The 15273-nt window shown below is 36.5% G+C and overlaps 1 protein-coding gene across 1 annotated transcript; it reads right to left on the bottom strand.

The window, feature by feature from the left end:
- Positions 11706-13476, bottom strand: LOC109850388 (NAC domain-containing protein 79-like). Its single transcript, XM_020420413.1, has 3 exons — positions 13128-13476; positions 12757-13037; positions 11706-12488 (listed from the first exon to the last, which is right to left on the bottom strand). Exons 1-3 carry the CDS (start codon positions 13285-13287, stop codon positions 12036-12038), a joined length of 894 nt encoding a protein of 297 aa, XP_020276002.1. The 5' UTR covers positions 13288-13476; the 3' UTR covers positions 11706-12035.

The following is a 15273-nucleotide window of genomic DNA, read 5'->3' as shown; positions in this document are numbered from 1 at the left end:
GCTATCTCTCTTTCTTTTGCTGCGAGTGCAACAGCTTTCCTAGTCTCCAACATAGGAAGCATTTCCTGTATGTAAAATGAATATTTCTCATCTATATTACAGATTTTATTTGTTACCTTCGATAGTCTTCGAACATATCAAGGTTTTCCAACACATATGCATGAATTTGATCTAAGAGAGATCTCGGGTATTTTTCACGCTTCCTCTCCTTTTGAGGTGCTTGAGATGTGGTTTTCTTCTTACGCATGTAACGTGATGCAAACACAAAGCATTCGTTAGCCACGTATCCTTCAGCTATCGAGCCCTCGGGACGAGCTCGATTGCGAACATTGTTTTTCATGCAGCCCAAGTATCTTATAATCATAAAAGTTAATTATTAGCACGGTAATTTGAAAAACGCGTATACAATTAATAAATATAAGAAAAATCGTAAATTACCTTTCAATCGGATACATCCAACGATAAGTAACAGGACCGGCGATTCTAGCCTCTCTTGCAAGATGCTGGGTAAGATGGACCATAATTGTAAAAAATGAAGGAGGGAATATTACTTCCATATTGCATAGAGTAACTCGGACATCGGCTTCAAGTTTCTTAAAGTCATCTACATCTATGACTTTAGAGCATAATTTTCTGAAAAATCCACAATACTCAATAATAATCTTCGACGCTTCTTTATCCATATTGTTACGGATTGCAACAGGGAGCAATTGATGGAGAAGAACGTGATAATCATGTGTCTTCAGACCTAAGAGTTTTCTCTCTTGCACCTGGACATTATTTGAAATGTTAGCAGAGTAACCATCCGGCGACTTTACCGATTTGAGAATTTTACAAACTCGTTGCATCTGCTCATTTGACATTGTAACACGAGACGGAGGCAACTTTAATTTTTTAAGGCCAACGTCTTGAGCTTGCAAATCATTTCGGATATTCAAAGCAGTCAGATCTTGGCGCGCCCGTAGATCATCCTTCGACTTGTTTGCATCTTGTAGGAGAGTTGATACTATGTTATCACATATATTTTTCTCAATATGCATAACATCTAAGTTGTGTCGGATTTTTAGATTCTGCCAGTAAGGTAGCTGAAAGAAGATACTAAATTTAGTCCATCCTCTAGGTAATGTTTGGGCTTCGTCCTCAACTTGCATTTTACGGACCTTTCGCTTACGCTTCAATGGCTTTTTTAATTTTAAGTAATCTCTTACTCCGAGCGTGTTAAATTTAGAATAGCGTTTTTTTCCCAAACACAACTTTTGGAAACCCCTCAAGTAATTGAACGATCTCAGTACCTGTCAGTTGACGCGGCTTCATTCTTTTCTCAACTGTACCATCAAACTTAGCTGATAATTTTCTGTACTTATGACTCAAGGGCAACCACCTTCGATTAAACCAATAACAACTCTTTCGGCTATGTGGTAATTGAATAGCTTCAAATTCTGGACCACATACAGGACAAGCACACTTGCCCTTCGTAGAGTACCCTGACAGATTAGCATAAGCTGGAAAATCATTAATCGTCCATAGTAGAATAGCACGTAATCTAAACGACTCTTTTAAATGGGCATCATATGCTAAAATACCCTCAGACCATAATTGTTTTAGCTCATCAATTAGAGGCTCTAAGTAGACATCAATATCATTTCCCGGAGCATGCTTACCGGGTATCAGTAATGAAAGTATCATAAACGGCTGTTTCATATAAAGCAATGGAGGTAAATTATATGGCATTAATACAACTGGCCACATAGACCAGCCAGAGCTCATTACCCCAAATGGATTGAATCCGTCGCTTGATAGACCCAGTCTTACATTTCTGCAATCTTCGGCAAAACGAGGATAAATTTTATCAACATGCTTCCAAGCTAAAGCATCAGCAGGATGCCTCAATTTACCATCGTCTACTCGATCATCCCTATGCCACCTCATATTCTTTACCGTTTCCTTGTTCATGTATAATCTTCGCAATCTAGGAGCCAATGGAAAATGTCAAAGCACTTTGACTGGAATTTTCTTCTGTGTTATCCCTGTCTCCGTTGTAATCCTTGTTGAAGAATTTGTGCGCTATTTCCACCTAGAAACTCCACATGTCGGACACTCTTGAAGGTCTTTATTGGCTTTGTGGTACAAAATACAATTATTCGGACATGCATCAATCTTATTATAATCAAGACCCAGAGCAGAGACAATCTTTTCAGCTTGATAAGTTGTTTGGGGTATGCTATTCTCTCCTCCAGGGATTACAGTCCGAAGCAAATCAAGAAGTATTTCAAAATAATTATCTGACATACCGCTAAGTGCCTTAATATGAAGGAGTTTCAGTATAAATGAAAATCTGGAGTACTCGGTACATCCCTCATATAATTCCTTTTCACTATCTTCTAGTAGCTCTATTATTCGCTTTATTTCTGCGGAGGAATGCATATCATCAATATTTTCGACACTCGCGACACCTCCTACCTCTTCGGCTTCAACTTCGTTATCATCTTCACTTTTGTCTCCAATATCATCCTCGACATTATCATCAACATCATATTCTGTAGGCCGAGGAAAAATATCATTCAACAATGTTTCTGTGTCATCTATTCTTTGGCCACCGGACGTACCAACATGCATATTTGGATCATCATCTTCAGTGATACCCTCCCCATGCCAGTTCAAGTATTTATATTTCTCATCAAAACCTGGTTTTATTAGGTGAATCCGTATATCATTTCTATTCAGCAGCTTCAAATTCCTACACTTACAACAAGGACAGTACATAGCACCGCTTCTTAAATTTCTCGGATTCATTTCCGCATAACGCATGAAGGCTTCACATCCCTCCTTGTATCGTGTGTCGTGAAATCTACGATACCTAGGGATATCTATCCATGACTTGTCAGGAATTATCCTCATCTATAAATTATATATAAATATTAAATATGATTAGTCTCACAACTACTAATACATCCATTACTCTTATACATTCAACGCACATCAAACATACGTTCATATATCATTTAACAATATGAATATTTATCTACATAAAATATATATAAAACATACGTAAAAACTAATTACACTAATCTTGCGGTTGTCATAGGAAGGCTTCTATCTATTAAGAATATAGTAGTGCTTACATCCAACTTCATATACTTCGTATATTTTTATTTCTTAAAAATTTCGGCAGCACCTACCCGCTGTTCTCCCTGTACACTGTGCGGATGTTATTATGCGTATCAGTAATAACCCAAAACGCAGAACAACATACGCTTATTGTACACGGAGAACAACGAATAGGTGCTGCCAAAACTTTCAAGAATGAAAATATACAAAGTATACAAAGTTGGATGTATGCACTACTATATTCCTAACCCGTCCGAGAAGGACAGATCCAATAATTATGAATTCCAGTACCAATTTTTTATTCCTATAATATAAAATAAACGCTCATTTTTGGAAAAAAACTTCATCTCCTACCCAAATCTGAGTCGTATATCATATATTATAAGTCCAAATAATTGGATGTAATTATTGGACGGAAGTCTAGGGATAACGTTATTTTTTTATTCACCTAAATTGGATTATAACACATTATAAAAATTTATAATGTGTTATATATCACTCTATTTTTTACAAAAAATTATTTCACATATTTTCACATCACAAACTTAAATAATCACACATACTTATAGCACGAATGAAACTTAAATGAGTTAGGGTTTATAAGTGTTTATACAAAATATGATTACTGGTGTTGTTCAAATGAATTAACATGTAGTTAAGTTAGGGTTTTCAGAATTGAACTCGTTTATTTTTTATCATAATTAGGGTTTTAAACCAAATTCAACAATAAATAATAATAAAATTGAAATTTCTAAAGCTCAGTAGAAAAATCATACCTTTTAAACTGATTTCCGCAACGGACACGAGAGGGTGTCAGAGGTGGGGGGAGGTCACGAGAGGGGAGGGGGCGCGCGATGGTGGAGGATGGGGGCTCAGGAAGGGGGGAGGAGGGCGGCCGAGAGGAGGGGGTAGGGCTGCCCAGGGGAGGGGATGGAGGGTGAGGAAGGAGGAGCCTGGAGGAAGGGGGGCTCGGGGAAGGAGGTGGCGGAGGAGATCCGGGAGGAGGAGCGGACCGAGGGGAGAGCGAGGTCGAAGAGGGGGAGGTCCGGAAGGATTAGGTCGGGAGGGGGGATGGGAGGGACGAAGAGGTCGGGAAGGGGGCAGAAGTGAGGAAGTCAGGAGAGGGGAGACGAGGGGCGGGAGGGCCGAGAGGAATGGGGGGGTGGAAGGAGGAAGGAGAGGGATGAAGCGAAGGAGGGGGGTCGAGAGGGGAGGAGGGGCTGCCGGGGGCGGGGAGGCCGGAGGAGGGGGTCGGACGGTCGGGAGCCAGAGGGAGTCGGACGGAGTCGGGAGGGAGAAGAGAGGTTGGAGAGAGAATGGGAAGTGGCGCTAGATTATAGTCCTGGGCAAACTTAATAGTTTGCCCTAGGCAACCTAGACGGATTTCCGTCTAGGTTGAATCAATCTAGACGGGAATCTGTCTAGGTTGACTAGTCAAACTAGACGGAAATCCGTCTAGGTTGACTAGTCAAACTAGACGGATTTCCGTCTAGTTTGACTGTTCCGTCTCGTTTGTCAAACTAGACGGAATTTTCCGTCTAGTTTGATCCAAACTAGACGGAACAAACTAGACGGAAATTTTCTGTCTAGTTTGCTCCAAACTAGACGGAAATTTTTTCCGTCTAGTTTGTTCCGTCTAGTTTGGTCGATTTTCTACTAGTGAATGTTTCGCCGTTAGCATATTAATTAGATGCGTGCACGTATACACGACACCGCATTCAAAACTACTTAATTATAAGTATACGTGTGCGTATTTTTTTGTTAATAATATGGGTACTAAGCTGCAGGAAGAAAAATTTTCATGTGCATAAAAAGCATAAGTTGCCCTGGATACAACATCATCCTTATCTGATTCTGTATAGTGTCGTGCAAACACTTTTTTTAATAGGAAATATCGACTAGAAAATTTTCCACACTGACGACATGGAATTTTTCACGAAAATAAATAATCATGCAACTTTTTTAAATCTTCTTAATTTGCCTGCTTTTTTTTAGTTTTCTTAATTTTTGCGCCCATTAACAAATGGACTAGAATAATTTACTTAGTGTTGGAAGTTAACTGTAAAACAAGATTACATCATAAAATAAATCCGAATTAAATAAGTAAGAGATAAGAAATTCAGGACTGACAGGAGCAGTCGTGTAATCACTGCCCTAGAAGATTGAGGACCCGTCTATCGCCTTGACGCAGATTATCCTCTCTCCCTAGCGGTAAAAGCCCCCGGAAACGGTGGGCTCTGTACGCGGGCGAGAGTATAGAGCTTCAGCTCAAATGAACAAGATTGCCCATAAAAATAATAAAAAAATTTTGATATGGGAAAAATAATTTCTTTTAAAAACAGAGGAGAGAAGAAAGCTTTGTCTTATATCTTTTGAGCTCAACATACGGTTGTTTATATAGGGGTTGGAAAGAGCCATTACAAAAACCTACAATTAATACAGTAACGTTCGCCATAAATTTTTATAACGTTTCCCATAATGTATAGTTGTTACGTTCATTTTTAATTGCTAATTAAAACATGTTTTGATTACAAAATTTATTACTATTCATGAAGGCAAAATTGTCTTTTCTCTAACAAAATATCCAACAGTCCCCCCTAAAAGGCAATATTGACTGAAAACTCAAAAATTAATAAATCACAAAACAAATATAGGTTGTGCAACCTTTCGTATTGTGAATTTAGAAGAGGTAGCTTCCAGCTTTGAACCTTTCCTTAGTGATCGAGTTCATCGTCACCTGAGGGACATAATGGACTAAGCCTTGAATTAGGCCCCTAAACCAGATATTGACGAAAACACACACAATATGTCTTCATCTATTGAGCAAAGCGGATTGAGCGTTAAAGATCATGCTCACAATAACTGACTCATGAGAGTTTCTAGGGGTTAGCCCAGCCCCCCCCCCCTAAACACGTAGGTAAGTCCTCAAAGGGTACTATAACTAGATATTTAATACCCTCCGCAATACACGCGTTGGACTTATTAAGAGTAAAACTCAGCCTAACCAGCTGTATCATAAGAGCATCGTCATCATAGAGAATGGGAAGTAGCACATGCTACTTTAATGATATATAAATATATTTAGGTCGATGCTCCACACAAGTGTCACTAGTCCAGCTTGTTTCTACCATATTGAATCAACATTGGGACAACGTCTCTAAATATGTGTTAGGTTACCGCTGCCAGTGACATCATCTATGGGCTTAACCTCATCCTCTCGATGAATCCAGAACCATACTCCTGGATAGACCCTTTGTTAATGAGTCAGGAAGATTCTTTTTAGACATTACAAAGTCTAGAATCATAACTTTGTCTAGTAGGCATTGTATAGATTTATCAAGTCCTCTATTTCTTAAGTTATTTTAAAATTAGTCCTTCATATTGTTTGAAATTGATATTAGGTCCCATTCTTGTTAAGTTATTTTAAAACTAGTCTCTCTAGGCAAGAGTACAAGAAGCAAGAGTATGGATTAATTTGAAAGAACTTATAAGGATAAAGGAACCTAACAACAATTTTTATTATTTGATGGATAATTTCAATATAACTTCAATGATTTTGAACTTTTATTCATCATATAAATAGAAGATATAAGATATACATCTTGATTTGATTTTCCAGGCTATTGATTCATTACATCTCCTGTAACTAAGCATATTAGTTGACAGAGTATATTTATATCAGCTCTAATCATTTTCTGAAATCTCAAGAGAAAGCATTATACATGTAGTCAAATGAAGAGGTATAAAATGATTCTTTCTATTCACTATCAAGACATGTTAGCATACTTATTGATGTCTTTTATCAAGAAACAATGGATAAAAATAATAATTAGACATTTTCATTTTAAATGTCTAAACAAAATTTGATATGTGTTCATATCAAGTAGAAATTGTAATGATCAAATATTATCAAGGAAGGAACAGAAAACAAAAGCACAAAGGGTTTGCCGTAACTTCCGGGTTCTTTGGGAACACAATATGTTGTACATTTAAAGAACTAAAGCCTAACATTATTAATAGAACCTTTAGTGTTCAAAGCAATATGCTCAATAGAACCTTTAGAGTTCAATAGACAGAGGAATCAATTTAGCAACAAGAAAATTAAACAACAGTTTTGAATGTAACATGTAAGCATAAAAGGTCATGGTCTATGAGCATAAAAGATCGCATTATATGTCTGAAGATGTAACTACATAGGGTTTGTGCAGATTAGAATTTGGCCCATAATGTGGAACTAAAATACTGTAGTTATATCTTCACATGCATGCATATGCACATATATGAAAATTACCTTTAGTGTTATATGCAAAGCATTCAAGAGAACCTTATAGGATTTCGTATCTTAAAGTATATTTCATACTTTATATATATAAAATTTTAAAAATTCCTATTATAAGAGGTTGCAAATTAGTTGCCTACAAATTAGACCTTCCAAATTTAAATTGGTTGCCTACAAATGAGACATTCCAAGTTTAAATTGGTTGCCTACAAAAAAGACCTTCCAAATTTACGTGATCATTTTCGAGTACCACCTCTTAAACATATTATTTTGATTTTTTTAAATATTTTTTTTCATACACATGTGCTTTAAATTTTACAAATGTATTCTTGCATAAAACTTGTAATTAATCATGTAACAAATGCAAGTGATCTAATATGACATATGAATATCCATCATAATACAATAAAAGAGATAATCTTTATATTTGAGGATTTAAAATATAATTGATCATATCAAATAGACTTTAAAAGATGCATATGAATTATTCTCATAATTATAATCCTCATATTCATGCTTGAATATGAAATATTTCACATGGAATTATAACAATTATCAAACAAATAAAAGGATCTGGTAAGACTTCCACTGAGCTCCTGGCATGTTACAGAAGATTCCAAAAAAAAAACTTATAACACTTCCATCAAGAATCATTCATGTAGGACACATGCAAACAACTTATCATATTCTTGCTTCAAGGGACTTGACTACACATTTTATTTAAAATTTTATAAAGAGGTTTAATACTTTATTCACCACTAAGTTTGTTTCAGAAGCAGTACATTAATTTTCTCCATGATATACTTGGATGCAAATTCAAGGTAAGAAAGATGTTGTACTTTACTTTCAGAGGTACATAAACTCCCATATCCATATTGAGATTCATTATCTAAGACAACAAGCTTTTCCTCTAACAAGTAATTAAGCTGTAATGTAATATCGTTTCTATTATGAAACAAAGAACAAATAATAATATAAGATCAATTTCATATCAGCTTATTCGTAAAACCATGTTTATTAAGTCAAAAGTCAAGTTGCTCAACCAGTTGGCATGTTGAACTTAAACACCATGTGATAAAGTTAAAGCTAATATGAGTTCAAGCAATAACTAACATGATAAAAGAGGACTATTTCATTTTTGATATTTAGAAACAACATCATCCACGTCGGAAAAACCAACAAAAATAATGTAGGGCCCAAAAGCCTTTTGATATTTAGAAACAACATCATCCACGTCGGAAAAACCAACAAAAATAATGTAGGGCCCAAAAGCCACTTTGGCTAAAGGCCAATCCAACTTTCGGCTCCACTCAGTTAATACGAACTGAAGTCATATGTATTAATATTTATATAAGATTTATAACATGTAATAAACTAGGTATTATAGCAGCTGTTATTGCAATATTGCATGTTAATTTATTGTGTAATAGTAATTAATTACAACTTAATTAACAACAATTAAATAAATAAAATAAAATGCAATAAAATACAATAATTAACAGAAATTAAAGCTATTAATTACAAATTTAAATTTATTTCGAATGAATAGTAATGAACAACATGCATAAACTTTTGAATGAACATTAATTCTGGATTAATAAACAATAACGTTTTTTTAATTAACAAATAATTAGCAGTAATTATTTTGCTAAACAGTAACGTTTTAAAAGAACAGAAAATGTCCAGCAGCAATTAAAAATAGATAAAAAAAAAATTCTGGTTTTTTTAAACAGCTATAATACTCAATCTTCTAGATTGTTGGAAATTAACTGTAAAACAAGATTACAACATAAAATAAATCCGAATTAAATAAGTAAGAGATAAGAAATTCAAGCCTGACGGGAGAAGTTGTGTAATCACTGTCCTAGAAGATTGAGGACCCGCCTATCGTCCTGGCGCAGATGATCCTCTCCCCCTAGCGGTAAAAGCCTCCGGAAACGGCCGGCCTCTGTACTCGGGCGAGAGTACAGAGCTTCAGCTCAAATGAAGAAGGTTGCTCATAAGAATAATAACAACAATTTGAGATGGGAAAAACAATTTCTTTCAAAACCAGAGGAGAGAAGAAAGCTTTGTCTTATATCTTTTGAGCTTAACATACGGTTGTTTATATAGGGGTTGGAAAGAGCCGTTACAAAAACCTGCAATTAATACAGTAACGTTCGCCATAAATTTTCGTAACGTTCCCCATAACGTATAGCCGTTACGTTCATTTTTAATTGCTAATTAAAACATGTTTTGATTGCAAAATTTATTACTATTCATGAAGGAAAAATTGTATTTTCTCTATCAAAATATCCAACACTTAGGCCCCATAAATTTTAAAAATTAATCTTATTTGAGTCATTAGAGAAATATGTATCTAATTTCTCTTTTCCGATGGTTGGACGTTTGGAGACAGCTGATTTCAACCTTATTGTTGTTAGCAAGCCCTGCTGGTTGATAGATATTAAGAAGATTATGAAGGTGGAGGACTCAACAAACTCCCTCGAGGATACTAACTATTATAACTAACTAACTTGAATGAGTTTTTGAGTACTTCCATTAGTTGCAAGTTTAATTTCTATTTGAATGCATTGAAATTTACCTCAGCATGCAGTCAGATTATTTCACCAATAACTTAAAGACCTCCAACTCCAAATACATCAGGAATTTGGAAGTAGAAGTTGCATGTAAATTTTGTATTTGACTTCAAAGAATTTACCATGTCACATAGTATTTGGTTTCAAGCCATTTAACCCTGTAAAACAAAGTCACATGCGCTCTCAGATTTTACCTCGCTAATGAAATTATTCATCCAATGATGATATAAGTTTTAAGTTTTTGCAACTTTTCCCCATTTGAGATCCTCCTTTTTCATTTCCTCTATCAACGGACTTCTAATTTCTATTTCCTTTTGAGCAAGCTGTCTGTCCTGTTCTTATCATCACTATGATAATGTTATGATATATTTAATTTGATGTGAAAATGTACCATAATAGGGCAAAGCTCCAAAGAGATGAGCCATAGGAAAACTTTATTGTTTAAGGATATGTAGATTTACACATGTGGGAGATGGCCCCTGAAACTTGAGGTGGATGGCAAATTTTGAAGATGTTACCCTATTATTAAAGCAATATGGATTCAGAAAACTCCAAAAATGCATATAAATTCTTACAATAAAAAAATATAGATTTATCTTTCCCCCGCCTAGGAACAGATGCAATGAACACAAAAGGCTTGAATTAATTAATTAATTGTTAAATGTGAAGATATGAGATTAGTGGAAACTAAAAGTAGAATTGATGTCATTTAAAAATTAATTAATGAATAAAATCATACAGTTATGGTGACTGGATACTTAGAATTGTATCAAATCTTTAATGAGCTTATTAACCCGGATGCCAAAAGCAAGATTATTATTTTGACTTTGCTATTTATTAGTCATTAATATAGTAACAATAAATACAAGGTAAGAAAAATGTATACGCTAAAATCTAGTCATTAAACCCAACGCAAATTCTAGCTGAGTTGGCAAGTTGCTTATAAGTAGTACTCCGAGGTCTCATGTTCATCTCTCATACGGAGCATCCATAGGAATTTAATTTTTTTGGAATACCTAATGATGTGTGTTAGGGATGCCCCCTGAGCCATTCCTATGGGTTTAATATTTGATATTCATGGTATGGGAAAGTTCCCTTGCCAAACCAAAGGAAAAAAAATATAGGGGAAAAAAAAAATCTGGTCATTAACATTCCAAAAGATGTTATCCTAAACGCGTATCCAAGCTAAGCCAAGCCGAGGTCCATGAATATCACGTGCGCCGTCCGCCACCAAACAGCACGTGGTCACGTGACCCATACCAACAAAGGAATATTCCATTTCTTTCTAAATAATCCCCTCTCATTTTCCTTTGCCTATTGTCCCCGATTTTGATGCATGAAAGCTGGGCTGTAGCTGAAAGCAAGGCTAAAGTAGAGTCTGAACTAAACCCAACGGAAAACCTTTGCTTCCAATAGAAAGCAAAGCTATTAATCTCTCCCAAAATTAAAAAAAATTAAAAAAATTAAAGCATCATCACACGAAAAGAACCCACCACTGTTTCAAAAAAATTTCTTGAATTGATAAGCTTTTTCCTTCTCTTTTCTTCTCCAACAAACTCACCCACTCGAGGTTTCCATAACAAGAATAACTGTAATGAGATAAGACTGGGATTGGAAATCATGAATAGAATTAGCCCATGTGGGGTAATTGGCCCATCATCAAACTTAGGTTTGAGAGTGACAACATCGAGCCATGAATTATGAATGAGACTATTTGAGATGACCCGAGAAACTAGCTGTGCAAGATAAACACACCCAATTAATAATTAATCAATCAATCAAACAACAAGTTCTTACAACCATATATGAGCAATCCTAATATAAACCCCAAAAAGAAAAGAAAAGAAAAAAAAACATAAATATACAATCAGTTATGCTAGCCTGAACATTGCTAGCTCCACACAATTTTTTTCTGGTTTTTTCTCAGTCTCTATAAGATTAAATCACATATATACACAGCAAGGGCCTTCTCTTAAGTGATTAGTAAACTTTGGTCAGGCCGATTCTAATTCAAATAAAAAAGAAACAAGCAAAAGAAAAATCTATGCATCAATCAGCAATGGAAATATTCAGCACTTCCACATGTTATCCAACTCTAAAGCACCTGACGTCGACACCACAGACGAGATCTCAGTGTTGCGGTCCGTGCTCATGCCCGTGTCGTCGCTGACCATCGAATGGTTCGGCAGCTGCTCATTCTTGCACTGGAAATAGCTCAGGTTCTGGTTCTGATTGTAAAAACCCGGCGGCGTTGGAATCTGATTCATGGTCGAGTAATTTGCTTGCATATCTTCGAAGTTTGGCATGTTGACAAAATAAGTGGACGGGTTGCCGGTGAAAATCCCTTTGAAGTCGAAACTGTCGTCGCTGTTGAAGTAATTAGGAGTTGAGTCCATGAGAGGAGGGAGATTCTGCGAGTCTAAGAGATCGCTGAAAGAGTTCATTCTCCCGAGTCCAGAAATTACTGGGCTCTTTTTAGCTCCGGTGTCCTTGTGGAACACCCTACACACCACCCATTCATCCTGAAATCATAGACTACAGATTCTTCACACAACAGGTAAAAGAAGCTAACTTTAGAACAAGCAAATCATGATAGAGAAAGCTAGCCAAAAACCCAAAAAGATATTTTTCTTGAAAAGGAGAGGTATTGATTAGAGGAGAACATGTATTCCGGTCCCAAACAAAGTTTATATTTTGATCTTAGACCTCCAAATCTTAATTTATACTTCTAATAAATTGCACCATGGCCGATAAAACCCCAAAAAAAAAAAGCAGAAAACTTCGGATTACCTTGGCAGGTTTAGGGAGATTATTGAAGGGGCCTTTGCCCTCAATTCTGTACTCATGCATGACCCAATTGCTCTTCTCTCCTTTAGGAGCTCTCCCTGTGTAGAAAACAAGGGTCTTCTTCATTCCGACAAGAACTCCTCTCCCTCTAAAGATCTCCTTATCTTTGCCTGTAGCTTTCCAATATCCAGCTTCAGTTGCTCTATTAGTTCTCATCCCAGTTGGGTACTTTCTATCTTTCTGACAGAAAAAGTACCATTCTTTTTCTCCCATCTTAGCCTTACCTGAATAAACAAAAAAAAAACGCAAATTTTAGCATATTCGCATCGTTATAAAGAAAAACCCAGATGAAAAAAAGATGCAAAGATCATTACTTGGGAGGTCCCAAGGCTCACACTTGTTGAGATCAACGTCTCCTATGGCCCTTGAGGAGAAATTTTGATTGAGGATTTTGGGAGAGAGGTAGTGGGTGACGATCTCTTCGTCGGTTGGATGGAATCTGAAACCTGGAGGTAAGTCTAAGCACTGATCCATGATTAAAACTACCAATCCCGAGGAATATAAGAAATATATAGGGGGAAATTGTAAAGTTGGAGACCCGAGGAAAAAAGAGAGAATTCTGGGGTGGATTTTTTTAAGAGAGGAGAGAAGAGGAGAGAGAGGAGGTGACACGCCTAAATAGAGAGATTCCTCAAAGCCAAGCCTTAAGATACGTGCTCGTCAAGGCACTTCTCGGGGAAGCCTCACTTTCTCTCTCCTCCCCATTCTTTTTAGAGAGAGAGGGGGGGGACATGGGGCATGGTAGAGAGAGGAAGGGGTCTTTTTTTATTTTTTACATAGTTATTGATTGAATTAGTTTATCTAAGTAATATTTTAGCAATAAAAAGGGCAAACTTCACTTTGTCTTGTTCTCTTTCTCTCTCATTTTGGGGATTGGCTTCACGGCGTAGTTTCTAGGAATCTGCTGCTAACTGAAAGGCACTTTTGGATGTGGATTCTAGACCCATATGATTTGTGGCTAGGGTCCTCTGCGTGTCGCGTGAGGGCCTCAATAAGTACAGAGTTGAGAGTTCGTCCTAATTAAATATATACAGTTGGATAGGTTTATTACTTTATTCCTAATTAATTGTATAAATATATATAGTTAGGGAGATTGATGGGGGGTCATTAAGTGAATAGGTGAAACCTTTGAGGGGGATTAATGATTATCTGCTAACAAGTCTTCGTTCGATATGTGGAATATTTAGCCTCTTCATTATAAAGGCCCTTTTGCCAGATAGAACTTTTACAAGGATGCGTTTAAAAAGCACATACTATTGGGCGGGCTTGGCTGGGATTAGGTCTTATTAAAATCTAAAAAGTTATAGAGTTGGTAAAAAAAGTATTTATTTGTGACGCATAAGTTTGTGGTCCTAAATTCACCGTCTGCCGTAATGTGGTAGAATGGTCAACGGTCTCTCTTTAAGGACTGATCTTGACTTATGCAGTAAAATTATTATTATTTTTAAATCTATAATAAATTCGTGGTCAGTGGAATTTGGACCTAAATTGTCACAATATCATGTCAATGGCTAGCACCACCACACCAAAGTTTCAAAGTCATGACGAGAATTGAGGATCTTAAGTTTATACTCTAGCTTACACAGAAAGGGGCATTTTTAAGGTGTGTTAGGAAGTTCAGAGATGATTCAATTCAGTTTCTTTTTTAGGGAAATACTATTTCAACTTCCTTTTTTAGGGTCAAAAGATGAAGAACGAATAGAACGTTCCGATAGCTTTACAAACTTACTCCCAGTTTCTTTCATATATAACTACGTATGTCAAAAAAGAAAAGAGCAGGTCAAATGCTTACACATGACCATTTACTTCTACCAACAATCTTATGACTTTTTGCCAAGTTATTCATTTTTTTTTCTTTTTACGAATTACCTGCTCAAACGTATGAACCCAACAAATCTGCACCTATGACATGTAATTTTTTTTTTAACATTATGTATTTGAAATCTATTACGAGCAAATTAAGCTGACCAATGACTGATAAGGGCTAACGAGCACAGGGGGTTGCCAACTGTCCGAAGCAGTCTGAAACTGGCAGTTGCCTCCCCCAAACTCCCCTCCTTTGTGGGCCCCACGGGAGAGCATCTACTACGTGTCTCGCTCCGCTCCGAGCACCCGCCGGAGACCCGGTAGCGGGTGGGCCGAGATCCCGCTACGTGGCCGACATTATATTGCTCCGCCATCTCACTCTAACGTGTGTGCGTGTCTCTCTCCCCTCTTAATCCTACGTATCCTTCGTCATCTTAATCCGTTAGTTGCATCCTAATTCGGTATTACTTGAGGAGATTAATTTAAGATACAACGAAAGGAAAATGATGCATATATATAGAGCTCCTCCCTTACGAAATCATAGAGGACGAAGGATTACATGACACATACTTCACTGTCAATTTCTAGCGTGTGATTAAGTAAGGCCACACGAAATTATCCTTACCGCATTCATATTTCAATACGTATATTTGA

The sequence above is a fragment of the Asparagus officinalis genome, chromosome 7 (genome assembly GCF_001876935.1).
Source record: "Asparagus officinalis chromosome 7, Aspof.V1, whole genome shotgun sequence".
Classification (NCBI taxonomy): domain Eukaryota; kingdom Viridiplantae; phylum Streptophyta; class Magnoliopsida; order Asparagales; family Asparagaceae; genus Asparagus; species Asparagus officinalis.
This window is presented reverse-complemented; position numbering and strand designations above follow the sequence as displayed.

Coding starts and splice junctions, on each gene's coding strand:
- LOC109850388 (XM_020420413.1), bottom strand. CDS start 13,287: ATGGATCAGTGCTTAGACTTACCTCCAGGTTTCAGATTCCATCCAACC. Junction 13,038..13,127: donor TGAGCCTTGGGACCTCCCAA/GTAATGATCTTT, acceptor TTGTTTATTCAG/GTAAGGCTAAGATGGGAGAA. Junction 12,489..12,756: donor ATCTCCCTAAACCTGCCAAG/GTAATCCGAAGT, acceptor CTATGATTTCAG/GATGAATGGGTGGTGTGTAG.